Genomic DNA, 26,391 nt, shown 5'->3' on the forward strand with positions numbered 1-26,391 from the left:
AAAGAAATGGCACTTACCCAGATGTCATTACTCCAATTTAGGCCTACTGGCATCACTTTACTAAAAAGTGCCTCATATCTTTTAGTAAACGAAAGGGCATATTTAGTTATATGCTAGTCACACCAATGCATTGAAAACTAATCCCCAAGTCGGAGGGGTATATAAATCAGAGTACTAAAATATTCAAAATCACAAACATTTGAATGCAATAAACCATAAAACACAGATGCCAGGGCCATTCAACAACAAACATAAAATCTCTCTCCCCATATGAAAACAAATCTACGCGAAGTACAGGGAGACAAAATATTTTCACATGGGTCTGTTTACGAAAATGTCACGTTTACTTTGTGCAAGTTAATAATGAGAAATGAATTGTGGACCACAGCATCGCAACTGCTTAATTCAGAATGTGTGCAGGACTTTGCCGCACAATCTGAATGCTCCAAAGCTGATTTATGTCAGAAATAAAGTTGGGATTTTCGCTGTTAACTCAAAACATACCACCTGAGGGATTCCATAACAGTTCATAAAATGTCTTTTTTTTATAATAAAAGAAAAAAAGTTTTTAAAAAACGACATCAGCCTGCGTTGCAAGCTCACTTGCCCTCCCCCCCACCACAACTTTTAAAGAAAAAGGAAAAACATATGTAGCATCATGTGTGTACTGTTAGAGGGAGGGATGTAAAATCTGAAACGGCAAATAAAGCAGGTGGTATAATTCTGAAAAGTGACTCAGAGTTTAATGGCATTACCAGGTTATTCTAGCAGACTAATTCTCACTCACTGCATGACTTCAATGAAGCTCTCAGCGCTCACGCTGACTTCGATTTAGTTCAAGTGCTATTTGATGTGTTTCATCTGGAGTTTTATTCACTTCAAACTACACTTCATTTAAGCAGACTGCTGTTGCACTCATTTATTTTTCTACTTTATTACTCTTGCGTTGCTATTGTAGAGTTTACATAACAGAGAGGTGCGCTGTGCTGTTTAGGTTTACAGTGAAGGTGTCAGCATTGCTGACAGATACAAAATATGGTGAGGAGATCTCTTGTGGCAAACAGACAGAAGACGTGTGGATGGATTGTACCAAGTGTAGTTTCTCTCACATGCAGATTATGTTACTGCACAACGATGAAGGGAAATTATAGATAAAATAACCAAAACAAAAAAAAAAAAAGGACCTGCTCATGTTGTAAATCACCTGTAATGGTTGATGCGTCATCAATGTAACTTGGGTGGTTTTGGGACATTGTAACAAATAGGTGCCACACCAAAGCCTGTAAACATGGGGAACGCCACATTCCCAACCCTGCTGAAGTGGTGTTGGACAGCCTCAGCCAGCGCTGCACTGCAAACTACACCCTCTGACGCATTTCGCCCAGCCTACTAGGCTTTAGTCATAGACTAACGCCCTTCCGACACTCTGGTCAGGTTGAGAGTGCAATGTTTCTCCAGGTTTACAGATTCTGTCACTGCTGGATGAATGCCAACACCCCTATTTCCGAGGAGCAGGGGAATTCAACTTTTCCTTTTGCTTAGAGTGAAGCTCTTTATTTTGGGCTACACCAAAGCCTGACAAACGCCTGTACGTACCATCCCTTCATATGTATAGTGAAGCAGTCCAATACTTCCATACTAAATGTATACTCAATCCTATAGCCCAAGTTTAGGTAAGTTTTTTTTTTTTTTTTTATAATCTGCACAAGGGGCAGTACTTACATTTATGGAGAAGTGTACATTTGTACTGGTGCCAGCTCTCTTAGTTGAAATATGAAGTCTTCTGCACCTCCCCTTATATCCCCACAAGTGTAATCTTCTGGTGCTGCAGGTGTTGATACAAGCACTGGACCTGTCACAGGAACTCTTTACCAGTGCTGACAAAGCTCGCCCTTTCCACACCCCACCTCTTTTCAAAGAAGCCATAATCTATTTTTCATGGGTGAAAGTGCTCTATGAATGGAGGAGGTTCATTGGATGGATCCATTCATTCAATGGAGTTCATTCATCCGACCATCCATTCAGCACTTTTCAAATCAGGGATGCATCTTTTTTCTGAATTCTTTATTTAAAGGCTTGCATCAGCATGATAGAGGAAATATGTAAATATAACAATTTTACAGATATGTTTTCGTAGTGCTGTTGCGAACAGCACAATCTTGGAGTGTTCACTGGGTAACAAGACAATAAAAAATATTGTCCTCAGTACACACTTGAAGATGAAATGAGCTAAATAAATATGAACTGGCCTATAGGGTGACAGTGGTAGAAAAAAACAGGCATCTACTATGGCCCCACTCTCAAACTGGTACAGCAGTTTGTACCAGATTTAGAAGTCTGATTGTCAAAGTTAAAGCCAGTGTGGAGACCCGATATAAGACATTCCTTAAGTCATCACTAAAACAAAACCGATGCACTCCCGTGTTTTCCAAAAAGGGTTTAGTACTAGGGGTGGGGATAAAACAACGGAAAATTACAAACAGTAAGGGAGAAGGGAAATTAGGAACACTTCTCATGAAATGTAAGTACCGTCACTTGTGCCGATTGTTATTTATTTTTAATTACCTAAACTTAGGGTTTAAAGTGAACCTGTGCTAATTGACAAAGTAGTAAACTATTAGTATAGACTGAACTATGTTCCTTTAGATACAGTATCTACTAGAGCAGAACTCAGAATCACAGCATTATGTATATACTGAATTGAGCTCCAAAGTCAGAGCTTGGGCTCCCTCTTGAACCTTCAGAGGTATACCAATACAATGCAAGGCTATATTTTTAATTTTCACTTGACTGTACAATTAAATTCCAACATTTCATTTTCTTTTAGATAGAACAGGGAAGAGCTAGAGTTTCTTTCCTTTAATTGCCATATTCGTGCCTTTAATTGCTTCTATAGGAAGACAAGCAAAAACAAAAGCATTTTTTTGGATCAAGAAGAAGGGTTAAACTTCTGAAAATGTAGAAAATGTATTCCCTGCTTTCCTTTCCCAGTGACTTCATTAAGGACCCCCCCCCCCCTCCTAATTTCAGGTTGAGACAGCACAAGGACAGGAAGTAAAGTAATACCCAGTGGGTATACAAGTTATTTTTAGTTGAATAAGGAATGGTTAGAAAAACGGACAATGTTTTATTGTTGTCCTTGCCTCCCTGTCCTGGTGACAACCTCATCCACAAATTCTTTAGGTGTCACAGTGACAGGAAGTGAGGGGAAATCTCTCCAGGGTGATCACAGTCAGAAATGAAAAAAACTTGACAACTACAGTGCCTTGAAAAAGTATTCATATCCCTTGACATTTTCCACATTTTGTCATGTCACAACCAAAAACGTAAATGTATTTTATTCGGATATTATGTGATAGACCAACACAAAGTGGCAAAAAATTGTGAAGTGGAAGGAAAATGATAAATGGTTTTCAACATTTTTTACAAATAAATATCTGAAAAGTGTGGCGTGCATTTGTATTCAGCCCCCGAGTCAATACTTTGTAGGACCAACTTTCGCTGCAATTGCAGCTGCAAGCCTTTTTAGGTATGTCTCTACCAGATTTGCACATCTAGAGAGTGAACTTTTTGCCCATTCTTCTTTGCAAAAAGCTCAAGCTAGGTCAGATTGGATGGAGAGCATCTGTGAACAGCAATTTTGAAGTCTTGCCACAGATTCTCAGATGACTTTAGGTCTGGATATTGATTGGGCCACTAACACATGAATATGCTTTGATCTAAACCATTCCATTGTAGCTCTGGCTGTATGTTTAGGGTTTTAGTCCAGCTGGAAGGTGAATCTCTGCCCCAGTTTCAAGTCTTTTGCAGACTCTTGTGGGGTTTCTTCTAAGATTGCCCTGTGTTTGGCTCCATCCATCTTCCCATCAACTCTGATCAGCTTCCCTGTCCCTGCTGAAGAAAAGCATCCCCACAACATGATGCTGCCACCTCCATGTTTCACGGTGGGGATGGTGTTTTCAGGGTTATGTGCAGTGTCAGTTTTCCGCCACACATAGCGTTTTGCTTTTAGGCCAACATGGCTTCTTGCAAACTGCAAACGGGACTTCTTATGGCTTTCTTTCAACAATGGCTTTCTTCCTACCACTCTTCCATAAAGGCCAGATTTGTGGAGTGCACGACTAATAGTAGTCCTGTGGACAGATTCTCTCACCTGAGCTGTGGATCTCTGCAGCTCTTTCAGAGATACCATGGGAGTCTTGGCTGCTTCTCGGATTAATGCTCTCCTTGCCTGTCCTGTCAGTTTAGGTGAACGGCCATGTCTTGGTATGTTTGCAGTTGTACCATACTCTTTCCATTTTCGGATGATGGATTGAACAGTGCTCCGTGGGATGTTCAAAGCTTGGGATATTTTTTTTATAACCTAACCCTGCTTAAACTTCTCCACAACTTTATCCCTGACCTGTCTGGTGTGTTTCTTGGCCTTCATGATACAGTTTGTTCACTAATGTTCTCTAACAAACCTCTGAGTGCTTCACAGAACAGCTGTATTTATACTGAGATTAAATTACACACAGGTGGACTCTATTTACTAATTAGGTGACTTTTGAAGGCAATTGTTTCCACTAGATTTTAGTTAGGGGTATCAGAGTAAAGGGGGCTGAATACAAATACACACCACACTTTTCAGATATTTGTAAAAAAAATTTGAAAACAATTTATCATTTTCCTTCCACTTCACAATTATGTGCCACTTTGTGTTGGTCTATCACATAAAATACCAATAAAATACATTTAAATTTTTGGTTCTAACATGACAAAATGTGGGAAATTTCAAGGGGTAAGAATACTTTTTCAAGCCACTGTATTTACTCTTCCCTACTCTATCTAAAAAGGGCTTTTAACCCCAGAAAGACACTAACACATATATGCGGTGTCCAGGAGGTGGGCTTTAAACCTGGGCACTGCTAATGTGTTCCCAGCCAGCTCTCAGCACAGAGACCTTGGTCTCGTATTAACGATCGGGACCTGTGATAGATCCTGGTTCCTGATCACTGTGATAGATCCTGGTTCCTGATCACTGTGATAGCCTCTGATGGGCTATCACAGTGATCAATCACTGTACAGCCCACCCCAATGTTTTCTTTCTCTTCTGAATGAAAAGATATATTGCATCTTTCTCTCCTTGCAGGAGAGAACGATGCAAACAAACAAAATAGTGTAAAAATAAATAAATAGCTACATTAAGGTTTGATCTAGGTGAGTGTCAGGGTCAAGGTAAGAGTCCAAGATCAGGGTCAGGAATAGGTAGGATTTAAAAAAAATATAGCATTTTTTAAATTAGTATCGGTGTCAGTGTGTTTAGGCACAATAAAAAGAAACAAAATGCACACTATTGTTTGTGGTTTCTACTATGGGTACAAACAACAACTAACATACACAAAGGTGGTATCGCTGCAATTGTCAGGAGTAGAATATATTTTGGGTGTTCTCTGTTGATAGATTATGGTAGTGGCAAAATTATATAGCTAAAAAAAATAAAAAAAATCAGGAGATATCGGTTACAATTTACCACCAAATGAAAGCCCAATTTCTCCTAAAAAAACAAGGTATAACCCACTTGAATACACAAATTAGTTGCAATCATATGTACAGTTTTATGAATACATGTCTAAATTGCACAACTGGGTCTGGGTGTTGAGGTTTGTTTTTACCACCGCTCATAAAGGGGTTAATGAACAGAACTCCACTCCATAATGCCCACATTTTGGTGTTCTGCAACTATATTATATGTTCAAGTAGCAAAATTCAGTCATCAGGGAGAAAATACTTTAAACTGTCTAGAATTACAGAAGAAGAAACAAAATACAAGGAGTTGCATATCTTCAGCACCTAGCAAACTAGCAGTCTCTAAAATCTGCCTGTCAAGTGTTTTATTGGATGGGTGTGCAGAGAGTACCTCAGCAGGGCAGGAATTACACATAATTCTAAATAGAACTTCAAAAATGTAATGATGGTAATAAGTATGTTGAAGTTAACATTAAAAGCAATGACTTATTTTTCCCAAATTAAGAAGAGGAATAATAAAACACCAAACAAATCTTACCAGTATTGTGGCAGTCTCAGGTGTTTTCCATACAAAGCTGTACTAAAGGCAGGGATAACTGGGACTGGGCTGCAGTAAGATCCTTTACTATCAATAAACGTGAGGCCAGCTTGGAAGCCAAACACCTGCAAAATAGATCAATCACATATTATACCTGTTTATTGATTGTACAACATAGCTTTAGTGTGTTACCACAAGCTAGCATGATCTAAGATAAGGCAACTTTTTATTCCTCTGTAATATTCAAAGTGGATATAAAAACGAACAACTAACTTCTCCTATTTGGTCCTTTTTGGTCTGCTAAATATACCATCGAAAGTGTTTTGCTAAATCTGTTTGTTTGTTCAAAAAATGCCTGTTGATCTTGCTGGAAATCTTGTGAGCTGACAATTTCCTGTGCTCCCTGCTTGTGCTGACTGGCAATAATGACATTGTTCTCTGAGGACTACAGAACCAAGCCGCTCTATTTATAGAGAATCTGAAAGTGGTGGGGTTTCACGGTTTTACCCTGTATATGTTGTCCTGGTACAGAAGGTAGAAATACTAGGTGTCATCTGAATGTGGTTTGTCAAGGTTACGGTTAACCAATAAGAAAGGAAATAGGGAAAAAGGTATGTCTGCAAGTTCCAGATTTGTCATCTCAGCCCCCTGTCCTGGAATAAGCATGCAGCAACTAAAGTCTGAAATGTTTCATCACCCATATACTTGCTCCAAATCAATGAATAAATTAGGTAATAAAGACAAGATGACCACCCAAAACCTCCAATTTTAAAGGCTAAGTCAATATTGCCACCTCCCCTGCATTCATCTTCACTGATTTATTTTAAAGTGTATGTAAAACTGAACAATAAACTGCTCTTATTAGCTTTCCTTTGGTCAATTTGATCCATAAAGTGTTTTATTATAGCTGTTAGCGAAGTAGAAAAAAAAAAAGACTGGTTGAGCCTACCAGGAATTTAGTGAGATTTTAAGATCCCGTGTACTCTGCAGTGTTAGCGCATTAGCTCAAGTGTTATATAAGACATGCCCACATCAGCTTTGTGAACAGAACACTGTCATGCTATGGAAACAATTAAAGCTGGGGAAAAAAAAAACAAAAAAAATAAAAACTAATGTAGCCACTACCTTCCACAAGTTTTACACAATTTCCCTTTGGCAAGACTGCAATCTCTGGACAATCATTCTGTGAAATTTCCTTCCTTCTAGGCTACTGAAGGGGGGTCACATCCTTATTATCCTAATGGCAAATGTTCATGTCAGGCTGGAGTGTTCCTCTAATATATGACATTCAAATCAATTCTGCCAAGTTCACTCTTTAAATTCCCATCCTGCAAGCAAAGTGCTGTTGATTTATCACATTGGGGATGTCTTATACAGTATTCCTCAGCACATCTGTCCTAGAATGACCTGTTGGGGTCCATAATTGAATCCATACCCTCCTACATATGAGTATTTATGCCTGCTTGTGACGACTTCATTCAAAGTCTTTGATGTTTTAACTACATACCGCAATGATCTGTGGATATATTTCTTTGTTGCCCCTTATAGGTAAAAAAAAAACTATTTTTGGGATCATGATGTGAAATTCTAAATAGAATGTTTTCCTTCACTTCGCAGTTCACTGTTTTCTGAGTGCATTGAAAGACTTTACTCTACAGCTACTTAGAATGAAAGCAAAGGATTCTGGGTAGACAACTTGTTCTCTGTCTGCCACACGTCCTAACATCAACCCAGGATGCAAGAGAATACAGCAATTGCTCACATGCAATGCACTTATGACATATGTGATCCATTATCTAGTATAGTCTGGTAAAAAGAAAAATTAGGCACTAAGCCATCAAAGTCTACATTTTATGGTCAAGAGCCCTGTAAGTATATTTCAGGTGAGGCAGGTCACACGGTAGAGTGTTCTTTTATATTCCTAATATCCTGACTATACACAGAGAGAGGCACATGGCATAAATATTAATCAAGCTATGTTATATCTTATCTAGTACACAGAATATAAACAATCCTTTTAAAGTGAAATTAATAAATATATGTGACAAAAACTTTTGTGCTAAATGCATGAAAATTATACAAAATGAAATAAATATAATACAATATACCTAAATAAAAACTGCTGCCACCTTGAGTGAAATAAATCATATAAACAAATGAACCCTAAGTGATTCAGTGGCGCTGTTAATAAACAAATTAATGAGTGACTAATTAATGAAAGTTCATAAATTTATTCCAAAAATCAAATCAAGAAAAAGCATTCCCCTTTCGGGTGTCCACTCACCAAATTTCCATGCCTCCCACTCTCATGGTTGGCATATATCGCTTTGAAAAACTCCAAGTAAAAAGGAAGTACAGGCATACTTCGGTTTACGAATTTAATTTGTTCTGCGGGACTTTTCGTATAGCGAAAAATTTGTAAACCAAAACGCCGTTTCCCATAGGAATGCACTGAAAACCAATTAATCCATTCTTGAGGTCAGAAAAAAGTAAAAGCTACTAAAATACCGCATGAGTTATTTTATCAAGTCATGCAGTATTTTAGTAGTGACAACCAAGTGTTAATATTTCAGCTGTCAGCGGGGTTCCCCACTGACAGCTGAATGTAAATAATTGCTGACAATGAAAAAAAATAAATAAGAAAATGGCGTGGGGTCTCCCCTCTCATCCACACTAAGCCCTTCGGGTCTGGTATGGATTTTGAAGGGAACTCCCACACCAAAATTTAAAAAAAATGGTGTGGGGGTCCCTTCCAAAATCCATACCAGACCCTTATCCGAGCATACAGCCCAACAGGTCAGGAAAGGGGGAGGGCCGAGCGAGCGCCCTCACCCCCTCCTGAACCATACCAGGCCACATGCCCTCAACATGGAGGGGTGATTTGGGGCAGGTGGGCTCCCCCCCAAAGCACCGTGTCCCTATGTTGATGGGGACAAGGGCCTCATCCCCACAACACTGGCTGGTGGTTGTGGGATTCTGTGGGCAGGGGCTTATCGGCATCTGTAAGCCCCCTTTAAGAGGGGGATCCCCAGATCCTGCCCCCCTCATGTGAATGAGTATGGGGTATAGGGTCCCGATACTCACAAAAATGACATCACCCAAGTGACCCCATCCCATGTGACATCATTGATGTCACATGGGGTGGAGACATCCTCCACAGTTTTTGCCTAACATTCTGCAGATGTATGAGCACATTTTTTTTTCAAATTTTGGAAAGCATAGGGAACGGTTAAGACCAGTGTTTTTTCTTTTTGCTGTCTGTAGGCCATTGGGGAAATTTCCTCTAGCTTCCTGTCCAGGAGACATAACAGGAAGCAAGAGACTAACGTGAGAGGAAATTCCCATACCAAAACAAATACCCCCACTGGAAGACTTCTCCTTTATTCCTCCTCTGGTAAAATGAACAGGGAACAAAAATATATGACTAGTACTATTATGTATAGGAGTATACATATACAGGAGTAATATATAATAAATAATGTTTCAATAAATCATAAATTAGATATTAGAAAATCATTTATTTTTATTTCTTCCACATATTAAAGCTTATTCTAAAGCTAGATCATTATCCTTATATATTTAGTCCTATGTTTACATCAGAATTTCTCCAATCACCATGTGATTATTTACACATTTAGCAAGGAAAACAACACATAATAATACTGCTTTAGTCAATCAACTCCAATGTCAAAATCGTTTCTGCCCTGATGAAGGACTAGCTAACAACCTTGGATCACAGTATAGCATCAAGTCAATTAAACTCCTGGGATATCAATCTGGTCAGTTAAGTAGCAGAGGGGGTTGTTAATCAGTTTCAGATGCTTTGGTGTTAATAAAATTAACAACAGGTGCACTAGATGGGAAACAATGAGACAACCCCCAAAACAGGAATGGTTTTGCAGATGGAGGCCACTGACATTTTTTTCCCTACTCATCTTTTCTGTTTTTCACCAGTTTTATATCTGGCTAGGGTCAGTGTCACTACTGGTAGCACGAGGCGATACCTGGACCCTACAGAGGTTGAAAAGGCAGTCCAACTCCTCCAGGATGGCGCATCAATACATGCCATTGCCAGAAGGTTTGCTGTGTTTCCCAGCACAGTCTCAAGAGCATGGAGGAGATTCCAGGACACAGGCAGTTACTCTAGGAGAGCTGAACAGGGCTGTAGAAAGTGCTTAACCCATCATCAAGACCGGTATCTGCTCCTTTGTGCAAGGAGGAAAAGGATGAGTAATGCCAGAGCCCTACAAAATGACCTCCAGCAGGCCACTGGTGTGAATGTCTCTGACCAAACAATCAGAAACAGACATCATGAGGGTGGCCTGAGGGCACGACATCCTCTAGTGGGCCCTGTGTTCACTGCCCGGCACCAGAGAGCTCGATTGGCATTTGCCATTGAACACCAGAATTGGCAGGTCTGCCACTGGCGCCCTATGCTTTTCACAGATGAGAGCAGGTTCACCCTGAGCACGTGACAGACATGAAAGGGTCGGGAGAAGCCATGGAGAACGTTATGTGCCTGTAACATCGTTCAGCATGATCAATTTGGTGGTGGGTCAGTGATGGTCTGAGGAGGCATATCCATGGATTAACGCATAGACCTCTACAAGCTAGACAATGGCACCCCGAATGCTATTAAGTATTAGGATGAAATCCTTGTACCCATTGTCAGACCCTACGTTGGTGCAGTGGGTTCTGGGTTCCTCCTGGTGCATGACAATGCCCAGCCTTATGTGGCAGTTCCTGGAGGATGAAGGAATTGATATCACTGAATGGTCCCAATGCTCGCCTGACCTAAATCCAATAGAACACCTCTGGCATGTCATGTTTCGGTCCATCCAACGTTGCCAGTTTGCACCTCAGACTGTCCAGGACCTCAGTGATGCCCTGGTCCAGATATGGGAGAACATACCCCAGGACACCATCCATCGTCTCATTAGGAGCATGCCCTGACATTGTCAGGCATACATACAAGCAAGTGGGGGCCATACAAACTACTGAGTACCATTTTGAGTTTTTGCAATGAAATTTCAGCAAAATGGATTAGCCTGCCACATAATTTTTTCACTTTGATTTTCGGGGTGTCTTTGAATTCAATCTTCTGTAGGTTGATAATTGTCATTTCCATCAAAAGATGGGGCATTCATTTGTTCCTAACACATTACCCAGTCCATATCAGTTTAGGTATCCAGAATGATATTTTTCCCCATTGAGATCTGATGTGTTTTCAAAGTGTCCCTTTAATTTTTTGGAGCAGTGTATATTAGATATATGGCATTGGCTCTCGTTGGCTAAATATAGTTTTAGAGAGGGTGACAGGGACACAGACAGCAAAAGAGGTGGTAAAACATGACAGAGGTTCTAACCCTTGTCTACTCCACCTAACACTAAAAAATGAAAGTTGTATACTTTAATAAATCAAGAAAATAGGATGAAGCTGATCCTCTCTATACAGCATAGTTCATTTGATCTTGCACAATAGGATCATCTAAGATGTACAAAACATCAGGTGTGCCTGTTAAGCTGGTCATAGATGGATCAAATCCATCTATGGGCAGATTGATTGTACTGAAGTCGATCCATTGATGTCAGGGAAGGCTCCTCGCCAGCAGAACACAAAAGAGCTGCAGGAGGGATTCCCCCATCAACACTGAATATGTTCAGGGGGGAATCAAATGATTTTCTTCCCTGCAACCCATGGTAGCAGAAAAGAAATTTGCATCTTCTATAACTTGCCTTAGATGCATAAGGAAAATTTTGAAAGCCAGATAATTTAGGAAAAGTTGAACATTAAACTTGCAAGTGGCTGATAAGAGTTTTAACAGTAATGACATGAAAACAAAATGCAGACTTCCAATTGTACTGAGCAACATGAAGGCTTAGCTGCATGAACGCATATACCATGTGTGTGTTTAACATTTTTTTTTATTAACTATTTCAATAAACATCGGGGTCATCACGGCATCCATTAGCATTATAAAGCTTAACAAATGACTTGAGCGAACATCTTAAAATAGAGGTAAAATAGAGCAATGTCGCTTGGAAGGAACCAGCCATTAAAAAACAATACAGTATGGGGATATTCGAGAGTGCCACCTTTAAACAGAGGCTTCACACACAGGTAACTAAATCAGGCCATACATAAATCGAAATTTGGCCAGTTCAGCAGGGACCAGACTAATTTTGATCTGTGCATGGGCACCCTGGTTGTAATGAAGTTGCTGCGGGAGGGATTCCCCCAACAAAACATCCTGCATTGATGGGGGAATTGAGTAATTTTCTTTCCTTCCAGCCATGGTGGAAAGAAAAAAATTTGTAAATCTTTAGTCTGCCTGACTTCATGACAGATTACTTTTAAAGGGTCAGTTTAAAAGTAACCTTATATTTATAGGTGGAGCTTGGTGGGCACAGTCAGCCCCTGAATAGTTATGCAACTTGGATACTTCTGTCAGAATTTAAAATTCTTTTCTCCCCACCTGAGTGACACACTATAGAGGTATGTGCTTTGTTCATATTTTACGTCTGAGGTTAACAACCACTTAGGTATTCCATGTTCATACAAAACTGAAAAAAAATAGGAAAAAAAACTTTTGGCTAAGCGTTCAACCTAACCTTCTATCACCTACCAAAAATTTAAAAATCAGTTTTGGGTTTACAGAACAAAAAAATTAAAACTCATGGATGTGTGAAAACCTAATATAACAATGGTAAAATCCAGAGGCAATGAAAAATTGCAAAGATTTTAGTACATCACATGAAACCACAATACGGTCTCTGAAAGGCAATTGTCAGCATTGTCCAAAGCAATCAACCACATTCTTCCAGTTTTTTCAGTTCAAGTATAAGAGCCCGTTCAAACCTGAACGTGGTGTAGAAAACCTGTGTTCTGTGCACATTTCCAACACTGCATGCAAAACGAACTGCACTTGCGAGCTGCAGGGGGTGTCAATGCAATGCTAACAACCCCGAAAACGCAGGTCACAAACGCAGGACGTTTGCCAGCACCATAACGCACATGGTACAGAAGTACCATGCGATCCAGTTGCAGTTGTGTAGAAAACCTGTGTTCTGTGCACATTTCCAACACTGCATGCAAAACGAACTGCACTTGCGAGCTGCAGGGGGTGTCAATGCAATGCTAACAACCCCGAAAACGCAGGTCACAAACGCAGGACGTTTGCCAGCACCATAACGCACATGGTACAGAAGTACCATGCGATCCAGTTGCAGTGGGATTTTTAAAGTAGTGCATGCAATACTTTTGTTGCAGTGCACTGTGATTTCAGGCCACTCAAATAAATGGGCTGAAAACACATTGCACTCAAATCCCACAGAAACACGAGCATGTAACTGTGCAATTCCTGGTGTGAACTGGCCCTAAAAAATAAAGGGGAGGTTCACCTAGCAGCTACAAGCAACTCAGACACTTCCATACATGAGGGCACTACAATATGGGTTTGAGCAAGTACTAAAATCTTATGAATAATAGAACATAAGTGGAGTAAATTGCAAGGCACCTTACCTTCAGGTAGCAGTGAGCATAGCAGTGGTGCAGTAGGTTATCTGAGGGCTGGCTCAGGCTGCTTACTGTCTGAACTAATTGCTCTGCATACATTGGCACCGAATGCTCAAAGTTGACTTTGTCGGCAAGTATTTTGATGGCAGGCAGAGGTCGTATTGACTGAAAACTTGTTGTGCTTAAAGTACCTGCAGAATGCTAAAAAGAAAAATACACACACTTAATTCATCCTGTTAAATGCACCACTGGGTAAGTAATAAAGCAGGTTGCCAAAAATAATACCACATTTCTCAAACGTTTTAAAGTGGACCTGTTACCTGCACACAGGAAAGTTATTTTGCAAACTAATCTGATTAGAGAACTAGAAACTAATAACATTACTGAGCCAAGACAGGTCCTTGTGCCAAAACGATGTTGCTAGGTCTACTCAGCAATAATAGCTCTAAACACAAATCTATAGGGGGAAATTCAATAAAGCAATGACAACACTTTTCTTGCAGTATGGCCCCTTTTAGCGCAAATAATTTTTTGTTCGCAACATGACCCCTTTAAAATGGTAGTAAACTTAATTTAAAAAAAAAAAAAATGCTGACAGGCAGGGTATTTATGACAGAGTACACCCTATCTGTCATAAATGCTTCCTTCAGCCATGCGCAGCGCAGTAAACATTTATGGCCCCAGATCTGTGCTACAGCGATGTGACTCCAATGCGTATGCATGGGAGTGACGTCATCACAGCCCGACTACTCAAATGGCTGGAGACACGGAGCACAGAATGACGACCAGGTGAAGATGGAAGCACTGGGGGCCTGCAGTGCTGGAGGACATCATTTGACAGGTAAGACTGCCATATTTATTTCAAATGGACCGCACTAAGGTATAGAACTTTAAAGTGCAAGGAAAGGCACCAACTCCCATTCATAATTAACAAGGCTGAATACACCCCGTGCCAGGAAAGGCACTTTTTTTTGTGAGTGACATTTTTATTGTTTGACCCCATTATTAAAGTTCTATACGGTTTTACACTATGGGATGTCTGGTTTTGTTTTCATTTATGCTGAAAATATGAATTACTGCCTGTGGAGGAGAAAAGTTTTCTAATATTGATGCAGCCCTAGCGGAGGGTTATCGGTTACCACCAGCAACCACGGTTAAGAGGGTGAAGGATTATCGGCCATCAATACCATATTGCATATTGGGATAATCCCAAAAGCACGTTTGACTTACCTAGAGATAGGTGGTCATGAGATGACGGTGAGTTTACATCTATGTGGGGCCAGTGGTGTATTCAGGTTTGGTGCTGCCCTAGACAACACAAAAATTCCCCCCCCCCCCCCCCATACACCAGCCACCATCCGCCATGGCGAGACAGGGAAGGACACTCACCTTCAAAGCTCCGGATAACCCTGGGAACAAGAATGGGTTAGTGCATACACCATCATGAAACCCGCAGTCTCTCTTGGAACCCACCAGGTCCCCATGCCTCGTGTGTCCCTTCTTCTGTTCCTTTCTCTGAGGTGAAGTGCTGCCCCCCCCCCTGAAAAATGCCGCCCTAGGCAAATGCCTTGTTTGCCTTGTGGTAAATACACCCCTGTGTGGGGCACCAGTGTGAACACAGTGAAGCACTTGTCAGTATGGAGGTTCACAGTTAAAGATACAGCACCATTGCACTAAAAAGTCACGTTAGGACTGAATACCAATATTTTATTTGAATTTTGTTAATTTTTATAACTTTAATTTGTACACTGGATTTAGTTGATTGTATGACCTTAGCGCGGTCCATTTGAAATATTTATGATTTTGTGCATAGGAGTTCACTATTAGGACTGCTGCTGTATAGGTATTATATATATAGTGTATTTTTTATACATTTAATTTTTCCAAAGCGAAACAGCACCCCCTTTTTTTCAAAGACTGCCATATTGTGCTAATATTTTGTGCATACTAGAGCATTATGACACATTCCACCTGGGGGCCCTTAACAAGAAAAAATATAGCACAGTTAGTGTTTTAACATAGTCTGTGCCTAATATGTGAACAATTTTCTCACTGGTTTCACTTGCACTATATTCAGGTAGATCAGCAATTTTTAAATTTGTTGCCATAGATGCAACTGATTCATAAAGAATTACCACCGGTTTGCAGATAAGTAATTTGGCAATAATCAAGACCAAATTTAAGTTGGCGGACTGAGAGACAACAGTGCTCATATAGTTGGGCATAAGTGCTAGGAAACTGTCATTAATGTGGTTTCAAACTCAAAATGTTTTTTACTTTATTGCATTATATGCATTAAAGTGTAGCTTCATTTTCACTGGGAAAAAAAACATTCCCCTCTGGGTGATCTATGTACATTGCAGGGATTTTAACAAATTGTGTTGCAGAGTCCTACCTACTGTTATTCTGAAGAAAAAGCTGTTAGTTTCTCTGTATTCATGTGCAGAGTGAATCTGTATGGAAGTGATCTCATAATTATGAATCAGCTGCTGCACCTGCAAGCTCTAATGAGGAAAGCTGCAGGGTCTTCATCCCTTTAGCACGGGTTCACACTCTCAAATGTCAGTGCAACTTCAGGTGTGACTTGTAAGACATGTGCGCAACTTCATACACAGATATCAATGCAAGTCGCACCCAAAATTGGCAAACGTAGTGTACAAACTACTTGTAAAATCAGTGCAACTCCGATTAAGTCGGAGTCGCACCAATTAGAACGGTTTAATTGCTGATCATTTGGTGCGACTTGTCATTCGATTTGAACTGTCAAATCTCATGACAAGCCGCATCGGTATGACCAGGGGCTTAGCCATGATTTCCTTTTGGGAGTATCTCACCAAAAATGACATTTTTGTAGTAGTGAATGCCCAATATCTGACCTGTATCTTAGTGCAGACTTCTGGAAAAATCAGTGAGCCAATCACTCAAGCAGGAAATTACAATTACAGGGGGCCTTCTGTACACAATCGGTTTACAGAATGCCTCCAGATAGCCATATTGCAATCCATTATACAGAAAATTATAGCACTGCAGATTGAAAAGGAAAAGTCATTTTTATTAACATTCAATTACAATATGACTTGTATCACAATTGTATACACTATATTAATTTGTTCATATTTGCTATTTTTTCCCACGAAAGTACAGTTACCCTTCAAGATACTACCTAGTCAACCCTCCCCCATCCCTAGACACTTATCTGACTGAGTCACCGATCCAGCGTTGTCTTGGCTGCAGCACTGCTGCTCCTGCTTCCTGGTCTCAATTCTTATGCAGGTCGAATTTTGAACGACTTTTCTTTAAAAATCGGAAATTTTGTGCATTTTGTAATCCGATGGTGTCACTATTGATTTCAAAATTTGACCAACCAAGCCTTTAATTTCACCTTATGTTGTTACAGAAAAGAATTTTCATGGTCAGGGATTTTTCTTTTCTTTCTAGGTCACAGCTCATGCTTGTGTTTTTTTTTAACAAAATAAAATTTCTTGCACAATTCTCCCATCACTGATGGTAAGAAAATTCTTAGAAAAGATTTTTGAAAGAAGATTATTATTATACAGGATTTATATAGCACCAACAATTTGCACAACGCTTTACAAAATGAAGATAGACATTACAGTTACAATACAATTTGGTATAAGAGGAAACAGAGGTCCCTGCTCATTAGAGCTTACAATCTAGGAGGAAGGGTTGAGTGCTACAAAACGTATTAGCTGTGGGGGATGAGCTGATGGAGGAAATAAAAGGCAGTTTACTAGTTAGAAGCAGGATAGGCTTCTTTAAAGAGAAAGGTTTTCAGGGATCATCTAAAGGTGGATAGATTAAGAGATGGCCTGACAGATTGGGGTAGGGAGTTGCAAAGGATGGGAAAAGTTTAGGAGACGTCCTGGAAACAAACGTGGGAGGAGGTGACGTAGCTGGAGGCAGAGTTGAAGTTGGCTTTGTAAGTTGTTGCTAGTATTTTGAATTATGTTGGTGGAAGCCAGTGGAGGGATTGGCAGAGAGGGGTAGCAGACACGGAACAGTTGGCAAGGTAGATGAGCCTGGCAGCACTATTCATGATGTTGAGATGTTGAAGTCACTGAGAATGATTGTGGGAATTTCAGAAGAGAGAAAGTAAGGCAGCCAGGCAGAGAAGTCATCAAGGAAGCTTGATACGGGTCAAGGAGGCTGATAGATCACAGCTATTGTTAAAGAGACTGGAGAGAACAGGCGAATACAGTGAATTTCAAATGAGGAGAGGGACAGAGGGAGGTGATTGAACCACCTGCTTTGAGGGGATAGGAGGATTCCAACGCCACCTCCTTTCCGTTCACTAGGCCTGGGAGAGTGAGTCCAGAGGAGACAACCATGGGAAAGGACAGCAGGAGAGGGAAAGTAAGATTCATGAAGCCAGGTTTCCATAATTGCTAGTAGGTTAAAGGAGTTTGTCATAAAAAGTTCATGGATTCTTTTGGAAATCGACCCATGTATGGTGGGCTTTACACTTGCACAAAGTCAGGGATTTTGTAGGATTAGAGTCAAGTGTATGACTAACCAATTATACCAAGCAGGTGCTAATGATCATCAATTTCATATATAGGTTGAAACACAGTCATTACCTGAAACAGAAACAGCTATGTAATAGGCTTACAACTGAGTGAGGAACAACCAAACTCTGCTACTAAAGTGGAAGACCATTTTATACCAGAAATGAGTGTTACTTGTGAGCCACTAATTAAAATCAATACAGGTGTGCTGACATCAAACACATCCTCTATTCATGTGTATATAAGTGCCAAAACAATTATTAATATATGTCGCGCTCCCAATCTGAGTGAAAATAAAAAAAATATATATATATAAATCAGCTCAATAAATCCCTAAAACATAATCTAAATAATAATCCCAAAAAATCATCTTAATGATCAAATCCAAAAACAATGTGATCAAAAAACAAAAAAACAATGTGATAAATAAATATATAGTGACTACTATAAAAATAAATATTGAATAATGCAAAGAAGTCTCTGTTGAAATAAGGTGACAACTCCCAGTGATAGGATTCAAATAAAATATAAATTTCCGGGGATTCCTTAGTGTGATTAAGTTGTGCGCTCACCTCCTTATTAGCCTATGATAGGCTTCCTGCGCTTTTTGTTCACTTATGGAACTTCTGAAACCTGTGTTACATCATATGAAGGGTGGTGGGTATCTCTCAGTTGGTTCCCTGTACTCCTATCTCCGCAGGGATCTCTCTCTCCTGCTGCAACTCTCTTGTTTTCCTCTTTAGGTGTTCCTCAGTGGGAGAGAAATGCAAAAATAGTGCCTTATCCTTTTAAGGTTAAATTACTTTATTATGTGCCCAAATGCACTCACATTCAATATAATTTAAAATTGCTTTGTTAAAATCAATAGCCGATTACAGCGTGCTCTGTGTATACTCGCTGTCCACGAATGGTCTGTGACCCTCCCCTACGCGTTACGCCGCAGGTCACGCGGCTTCATCAGGGGGTTGTGATTGTAATATATATTTATTTGATCACATTGTTTTTGGATTTGATCATTAAGATTTTTTTGGGGATTATTATTTAGATTATGTTTTAGGGATTTATTGAGCCTATTTATATATATATTTTTTATATTTTCACTCAGATTGGGAGCGCGACATATATTAATCATGTTTTATGTCACAGGTCAAACCCCACGGCAAGACTAAGCACAGCAACATACACAACATAGTTATACTGCATCAGCAAGGTCTCTCTCAGGCAAAGATTTCAAAGCAAACTGGGGTTTCAAGATGTGTTGTCCAAGCTTTTCTGAAGAAGCTCAAAGAAATGGACAATGCTGAGGGCCGTAGTGGAAATGGTTTGCCAAAGAAACGTAATGCAGTAGACGAAAGACACATCATGCATACTTCCCTTTGACATTGGAAGATGTCCAGTAGTGCCATTAGCACAGAACTGGTGTAAACCAGTAGGACCCAGGTACACCCATCTACTCCTTGGAAAAGTCTGGCCAGAAGTGGTCTTCATATAAGAATTGCAGACAAAAAGCCATATCTCTGACGAGGAAACAAGGCCAAGCAACTCAACTATGCACAAAAACAGAGGAACTGGGGTACAGAAAAATGGCAACAGGTGCTCTGGACTGATAAGACAAAATCTGAGATATTGGTCTGTAGCAGGAGGCAGTTTGTTTGCTGGACTGGAGAGCAGTAAAATATTGAGTGTCTGCATGCAAGAATGAAGCATGGAGATGGCATCTTGCAAGTTTGGTACTACATTTTTGAAAACTAGAAAAGCTACAATTTCTGGGGAAATTGTGTGAAGTGTCCTTGCCTCCACTCTGCTGCCTGCACACACCTGGGTTCCTATGGCAACTCACTCTACAGCAAGGGCAGAGAAGAGCGGTTAAAAACAAAACTGCTCCAACTTGCTCACTTCACTGGCTGTTGCCATCTTCAAACGGTTGTAGTTTAAAAATGATAAATCCTACACCGAAGAGCTTTATATTGTGAGAATCACAAGACCCAGACATACATTTTGATGCATAGTATGTCTCTGAAATATTAAAAATGAAGGCACAGTTGCAGTTTAGAAATTGGCATTCAAATTTGAGGTGGCTAGAGTGGAGTTTCAATGAATGTCAATGGGCGGCGTGAATTACAAACAAATGGTCATATTGTGAAAACTATCAGGACTATGGCTTAGCCGTGGACATTTTTAGTGGCAGCAGGGATAGCTGAACGTTTTGATATAAGATTTGTGTAGGTGGGCTTGAAAATGAGGGAGTGATGGCAGTTTAGAACTCATGTCCTGATTTTTCAGCTCACACTCTAGCTTTTGTCAGCTCCCACTCTAGTTTTGAACATTCCGCCATTCATTCCTATGGGACCAACTTCACCACAAAAACACCGACATTTTGTGAACCATTTGGCGAAACGTTCCACAAAGCAATAGCACACCAATCGGGAACAATCCGCACATTTCGGTATATTACTGTCTATGTAGTGTAAAAACTGTGGGAGGAGTTAGGGTGGTAAATTTGGCTATAATAATAAGAATATATATGTGAGATAACAGTGTTCTTGCCATGCAAGAACACTTAATTCATTTGGAGATTTGGTGAGGATCAATGGTGTCCACAGTGTTGAGAAATACAGGCAGATACTTATCCATCATGCCATAAGATCAGGAAGACATGTGTTAGGCCCCAAATTTATTCTGCAGCAGGACAACGACCCAAACATACAGCAGTTAAAAACTATCTATAGTGTAAAGAAGAGTCTTCTGTGGAAAAAGCAGCCCACAGCCACATAAAAGCTGTGGATATTTCTCCAAGATGTTTGTAACAACCTACCTGCAGAGTTCCTTCAAAAATTGCGTGCACAAGCACTGTGTGTTGAAGAATTGATGCTGTTTAGAAGCCAAAGGGTGGTTACACCAAATATTGATTGAATTTACGTTTTTCTTGTTTGCTCACTTTTCATTTTGTAAATTTATAAAAATACACAGTATTGTATAGTTAGAGAAAACAATAATGAAAAAGAAAGAGAGCTTCCAAAGCATCAGAGGGATCTCATTGTTAAAAGGTATCAGTCAGGAGAAGGGTACAAAAGAATTTCCAAGGCATTAGATATACCATAGAACACAGTGAAGACAGTCATCATCAAGTGGAGAAAATATGTTGCAACAATGACACTAGCAAGAACTGGACGTCCCTCCAAAATTGATGAAGAGATGAGAAGAAAACTGGTCTGGGAGGCTGCCAAGAGGCCTACAGCAGCATGAAAGGAGCTGCAGGAATATCTGGCAAGTACTGGCTGTATGGTACATGTGACAACAATCTCCCATATTCTTCATATGTCTGGGCTATGGGGTAGAGTGGCAAGCCGGAAGCCTTTTCTTACGAAGAAATACTTGCAAACCTGGCTAAATTTTGCAACAACACATCTTAAGTCTCCCAAAAGCATGTGGGAAAATGTGCTATGGTCTGATGAAACCAAGGTTGAGATGTTTGCTGCAAAAACAACACTGCACATCACCAAAAGAACACCATACCCACAGTGAAGCATGGTGATGGCAGCATCATGCTTTAGGGATGTTTTTCTTCAGCTGGAACTGGGGCCTAATGCAGGCCATAGATGGGGAGAAAAAACGGCAGATTTTTTCTTTTAAGCTCCTCCTCCTCCTCCTCCTCCTCCTCCTCCTCCTCCTCCTCCTCCTCCTCCTCCTCCTCCTCCTCCTCCTCCTCCTCCTCCTCCTCCTCCTCCTCCTCCTCCTCCTCCTCCTCCTCCTCCTCCTCCTCCTCCTCCTCCTCCTCCTCCTCCTCCTCCTCCTCCTCCTCCTCCTCCTCCTCCTCCTCCTCCTCCTCCTCCTCCTCCTCCTCCTCCTCCTCCTCCTCCTCCTCCTCCTCCTCCTCCTCCTCCTCCTCCTCCTCCTCCTCCTCCTCCTCCTCCTCCTCCTCCTCCTCCTCCTCCTCCTCCTCCTCCTCCTCCTCCTCCTCCTCCTCCTCCTCCTCCTCCTCCTCCTCCTCCTCCTCCTCCTCCTCCTCCTCCTCCTCCTCCTCCTCCTCCTCCTCCTCCTCCTCCTCCTCCTCCTCCTCCTCCTCCTCCTCCTCCTCCTCCTCCTCCTCCTCCTCCTCCTCCTCCTCCTCCTCCTCCTCCTCCTCCTCCTCCTCCTCCTCCTCCTCCTCCTCCTCCTCCTCCTCCTCCTCCTCCTCCTCCTCCTCCTCCTCCTCCTCCTCCTCCTCCTCCTCCTCCTCCTCCTCCTCCTCCTCCTCCTCCTCCTCCTCCTCCTCCTCCTCCTCCCAAAAATCAGCCGATTTTATTTTCGGCCGAAAAATCGGCCGATTTTCGACCCATCTATGGCCTGCATTAGTCAAGGTAGAGGGAATTGTGAATAGTTCCAAATACCATTCAATACTGGTACATTTAAGACATTTAGGCTTCTGTTAGAAAGCTGAACATGAAGAGGAACTTCATCTTTCAGCATCACAACAACCCAAAGCATACATCCAAATCAACAAAGGAATGGCTTCGCCAGAAGAAAATTAAAGTTTTGGAATGGCCCAGCCAGAGCCCAGACCTGAATCCGATCAAAAATCTATGGGGTGATCTGAAGAGGGAGGAGATGCCCACGTAATCTGACAGATTTGGAGTGTTTTTGCAAGGAAGAGTGGGCAAATATTGCCAAGTCAAGATGTGCCATGCTGATAGACTTATACCTAAAAAGGCTGAATACTGTAATAAAATCAAATGGTGCTTCAACAAAGTATTAGTTTAAGGGTGTGCACACTTATGCAACCATACGCTCCTTGAGGGTTAGGGACTGATGTGAATGTACAATATATATATAACGCGCTGCATAAATTGATGGCGCTATATAAGTACCTGAAATACATAAATAACCATATTACTTTAGTTTTTTATTTTTACTTCCCTCCACCTAAACGATTTCAATTTGTTGTTCAACTGAGTTGTACAGTTTATAGGTCACATTAAAAAGGTGGAAAAGTCCTCAAATGATTTATCTTTGTCTCATTTTTTTTTACATCACAGAAACCGGACATTTTAACAGGGGTGTGTAGACTTTTATATCCACTGCAGCTGCATAACAGTCAGATATTTTTCTTTTTCATTATTGCTTTCTAAAAATATACAGCATATCAGAATTTCCGTGTAAGCCCTATAATTTTTTTTTAAACATATGGTCTTGCAGATCCGCACTGTGTCCTGGAGATACCATATACTGTATAATTGCACATAGAGGGTTTACTGTGTGGTTCCTTGCTGCCCCTTACTGCCTCTTAAGTAATATAAGACCTTGAGCAGGTAGGGCTTGGTGCAGGAGAAATTCTTATACCACACAAATATTTCCAGACCCTATGTGGGCAGAGTGCATGTTTACTTTAATACATTTGGAAGACTAATGTCAGCTTCAAGGAAAATCAATACTACAGGAAAAGAAAGAGGGGAAAAAAAGAATCAACCTAAAGAAATTATATTTTGAGTATGCCCAGAAGCAGAGGGAGATGGGGATGAATTATGTAGTTTTGCCTCATGGCTTGTCAGGCTTAATCAACCTGCCCACATGCCATGAAGTATATGAATAAAACCAGAGTGATACCAAAGGATCTATTTGGGGTGAATAATTACATGAAAATCTTTATAAGTTACCTTATAGGAGGCACAAGTGGACTTTATAAATACCCAATGGAATTTAGAAAGATTCAATTGTAAACATAAATAAAACGGATTATAGTTTTTCTCAAATTCTACCACAAACCCCAAATGGTAAAATTAATGTGATTGTAAATGCTTATTTTTTTCCTTTATTATTATACAGTGTTTATATAGCGCCAAAAGGTTTGCTCAGCGCTGTACATTAAAGTGGGGGGACAGTACATGGGACAATACAGTAACAATACAATACACGAGGGGTACAAGGGCCCTGCTCTTTCAAGCTTACAATCTAGGAGTTAAATAACATATCACAGTTACCTGCTCTGTGCAATGATCTTCCTCTTCTCATGTCTCCCACCAATGTTCCTTGCTCCTCCCCCACGAAGTGCCCCCACAGCAAGCCACTTGGTATGGAGGCACTCGTGCAGGCTTGTTCCAAAGCCTCACTCTGTGAGTCCATTGACATAGAAGGCATAGCTGGACCCACCTTCGCTCCCTCCAAGCTGGCTGTGATTGACAGCAGCAGGAGCCAATGGCTCCCGTAGCCACCTCTAAGCCACTGAGGAGAGAGAGAGAGAATTGAGAGAGAGCCTACTATCGTGCACATCTCTGGATTGAGAATGGGCTCAGGTAAGTATGAAGGGGGGCTGGGAGCTGCATGCAGAAGGTTTTTACCTTAATGCATAGAATGCTTTAAGGTAAACAAAAATGTTCTGTATTTAGAACCACTAAGTTTATTGTAATCATTTTTTTCATGGATCACTTGGCCAGTGATGCACTGTACTGTGAAAATATCTTGCACACTGCTGTTCTGGATGCATAAACCCATTCTCATCTGCAATATGTATATCAGCATTCCTCAGCATGCCACAGATGGGTTAAATAAAACACTCCCCCATTAAAACTTTGCTCGGCTCTTGCTTAGCTTTGCTTAGCTGTCACTGACAGCTTTGCTCCTGGCTGATGAACAGAATCAATCAGAATGGTTCTAGATCATATACACTCTGTGCACAATTATTAGTCAAGTTGCACTTTTGAGGATTAATTTCAGTATTGGACAACTACAGTGCTCTCGGTCAATCCTAAATGTTAATAAGACGAAAACCTGAATATTTAAGGAAGTAAAAGTGAGGTTTTGGCTTTCTTAGGAGAAAACCTACTTGTGCACAATTATTGGGCAACTATTAGTGTACAGAATTATTATGCAACTAAATGAAAAACGGTAATTTTCCCACCTCACTTGTTTACTTTCATCTGATAAAGTGAGAATAATAAACAAACAACTCAAAATTTACAAATAAACATTTCTGACATTTCAGAAAAATGTGACCAATATAGCCACCCTTCTTTTCAACAACATGCATAAGCCCTCCATTCATGGAGTCTGCCAGTTTCTTGATCTGTTGACTATCAACTTTTTGTGCAGCAGCAACCACAGCCTCCCAGACACTGTTCAAAGAGAAGTATAGTGTTTCTTCACCGTAAATCTCCCATTTAAGAAAGGTTCACAAGTTCTTAATAGGGTTTAGGTCAGGTGAGGAAGGGGGCCATGACATTATTCTTTCAACTTTAAGGCCTTTACTGGCTAGCCGCACAGTGGAGTACTTCGATGCATGCGATGGAACGTTGTCCTGCATAAATATCATGCTTTTCTTGAACGATGCAGACTTTTTCCTGTACCACTTCTTGAAGAAAGTGTCTTCTAAAAACTGGCAGTAGGTTTGGGAGTTGATTTTGAGTCCATCTTCAATCCAAAATGGTCCAGCTAGCTCATCCTTAATAATACTAGCCCATACTAGTACTTCACCTCCACCCTGAGTCGAAGTGGAGCTCTGTGCCCATTACTGATCCAGCCATGGGCCCATCCATCTGGTCCATCAAGAATCACTCTCATCTCATCAGTCCATAAAACCTTTGAAAAATCTGTCTTCAGACGTTTCTTGGCCCAGTCTTGACAATTTAACTTACTGTATTTTTTGCTCCCTTATGGAGCGAATATGGAGCGAATATGGAGCGGCCGGCCCGGTATTCCCGCAGCCGCCGTGTCAGAATACCGGGCCGGCTGCTCGGCTCTTCTCTGCAGAAGAACCTTACCTGTTCCTCGGTCCAGCGGTGTCCTCACGGTCTTCTCTCCCGGCGTGGCCATCTATAGTGTGGGCACCCGGCTGTGACAGCTTGCGGCTTCACAGCCGGGTGCCCCTGCGTGAGAAGCGCTGCGCTTTGTGAATGGTCCGACAGTCTTCTGGGACCTGTCACGTGTCCCAGAAGATGGGGAGGGAGGAAGTAGAAGCGGGTACCTGTCAAATTCGGGTACCCACTCCCCCGCCTCCCCAAAGGTCTGCAGTCTCTGGTCATCCCCTGTACTGTGTCCGCAGTCTCTGGTCATCTCCTGTACTGTGTCCGCAGTCTCTGGTCATCACCTGTACTGTGTCCGCAGTCTCTGGCCATCCCCTGTACTGTGTCCGCAGTCTCTGGCCATCCCCTGTACTGTGTCCGCAGTCTCTGGTCATCCCCTGTACTGTGTCCGCAGTCTCTGGTCATCCCCTGTACTGTGTCCGCAGTCTCTGGTCATCCCCTGTACTGTGTCCGCAGTCTCTGGTCATCCCCTGTACTGTGTCCGCAGTCTCTGGTCATCCCCTGTACTGTGTCCGCAGTCTCTGGTCA

At 41.2% G+C, this 26,391-nt stretch overlaps 1 protein-coding gene across 1 annotated transcript in view; it reads right to left on the reverse strand.

Annotated features, from left to right (window-relative positions):
- VPS13B (vacuolar protein sorting 13 homolog B) overlaps positions 1 to 26,391 on the reverse strand; it is a 1,305,797-nt gene that overhangs the window by 1,078,088 nt on the left and 201,318 nt on the right. Inside the window, exons 15-16 of the mRNA XM_089666424.1 lie at positions 13,569 to 13,763; positions 6,047 to 6,171 (exon numbers count right to left, since the gene is read on the reverse strand). Coding sequence (XP_089522550.1) covers positions 6,047 to 6,171; positions 13,569 to 13,763 — 320 coding nt within the window. The remainder of the gene's footprint in view (positions 1 to 6,046; positions 6,172 to 13,568; positions 13,764 to 26,391) is intronic.

This window comes from Staurois parvus, unplaced genomic scaffold (genome assembly GCF_062004578.1).
Source record: "Staurois parvus isolate SC_StPar_1 unplaced genomic scaffold, SC_StPar_1.0 ptg000052l, whole genome shotgun sequence".
In the NCBI taxonomy this organism is placed as follows: Eukaryota; Metazoa; Chordata; class Amphibia; order Anura; family Ranidae; genus Staurois; species Staurois parvus.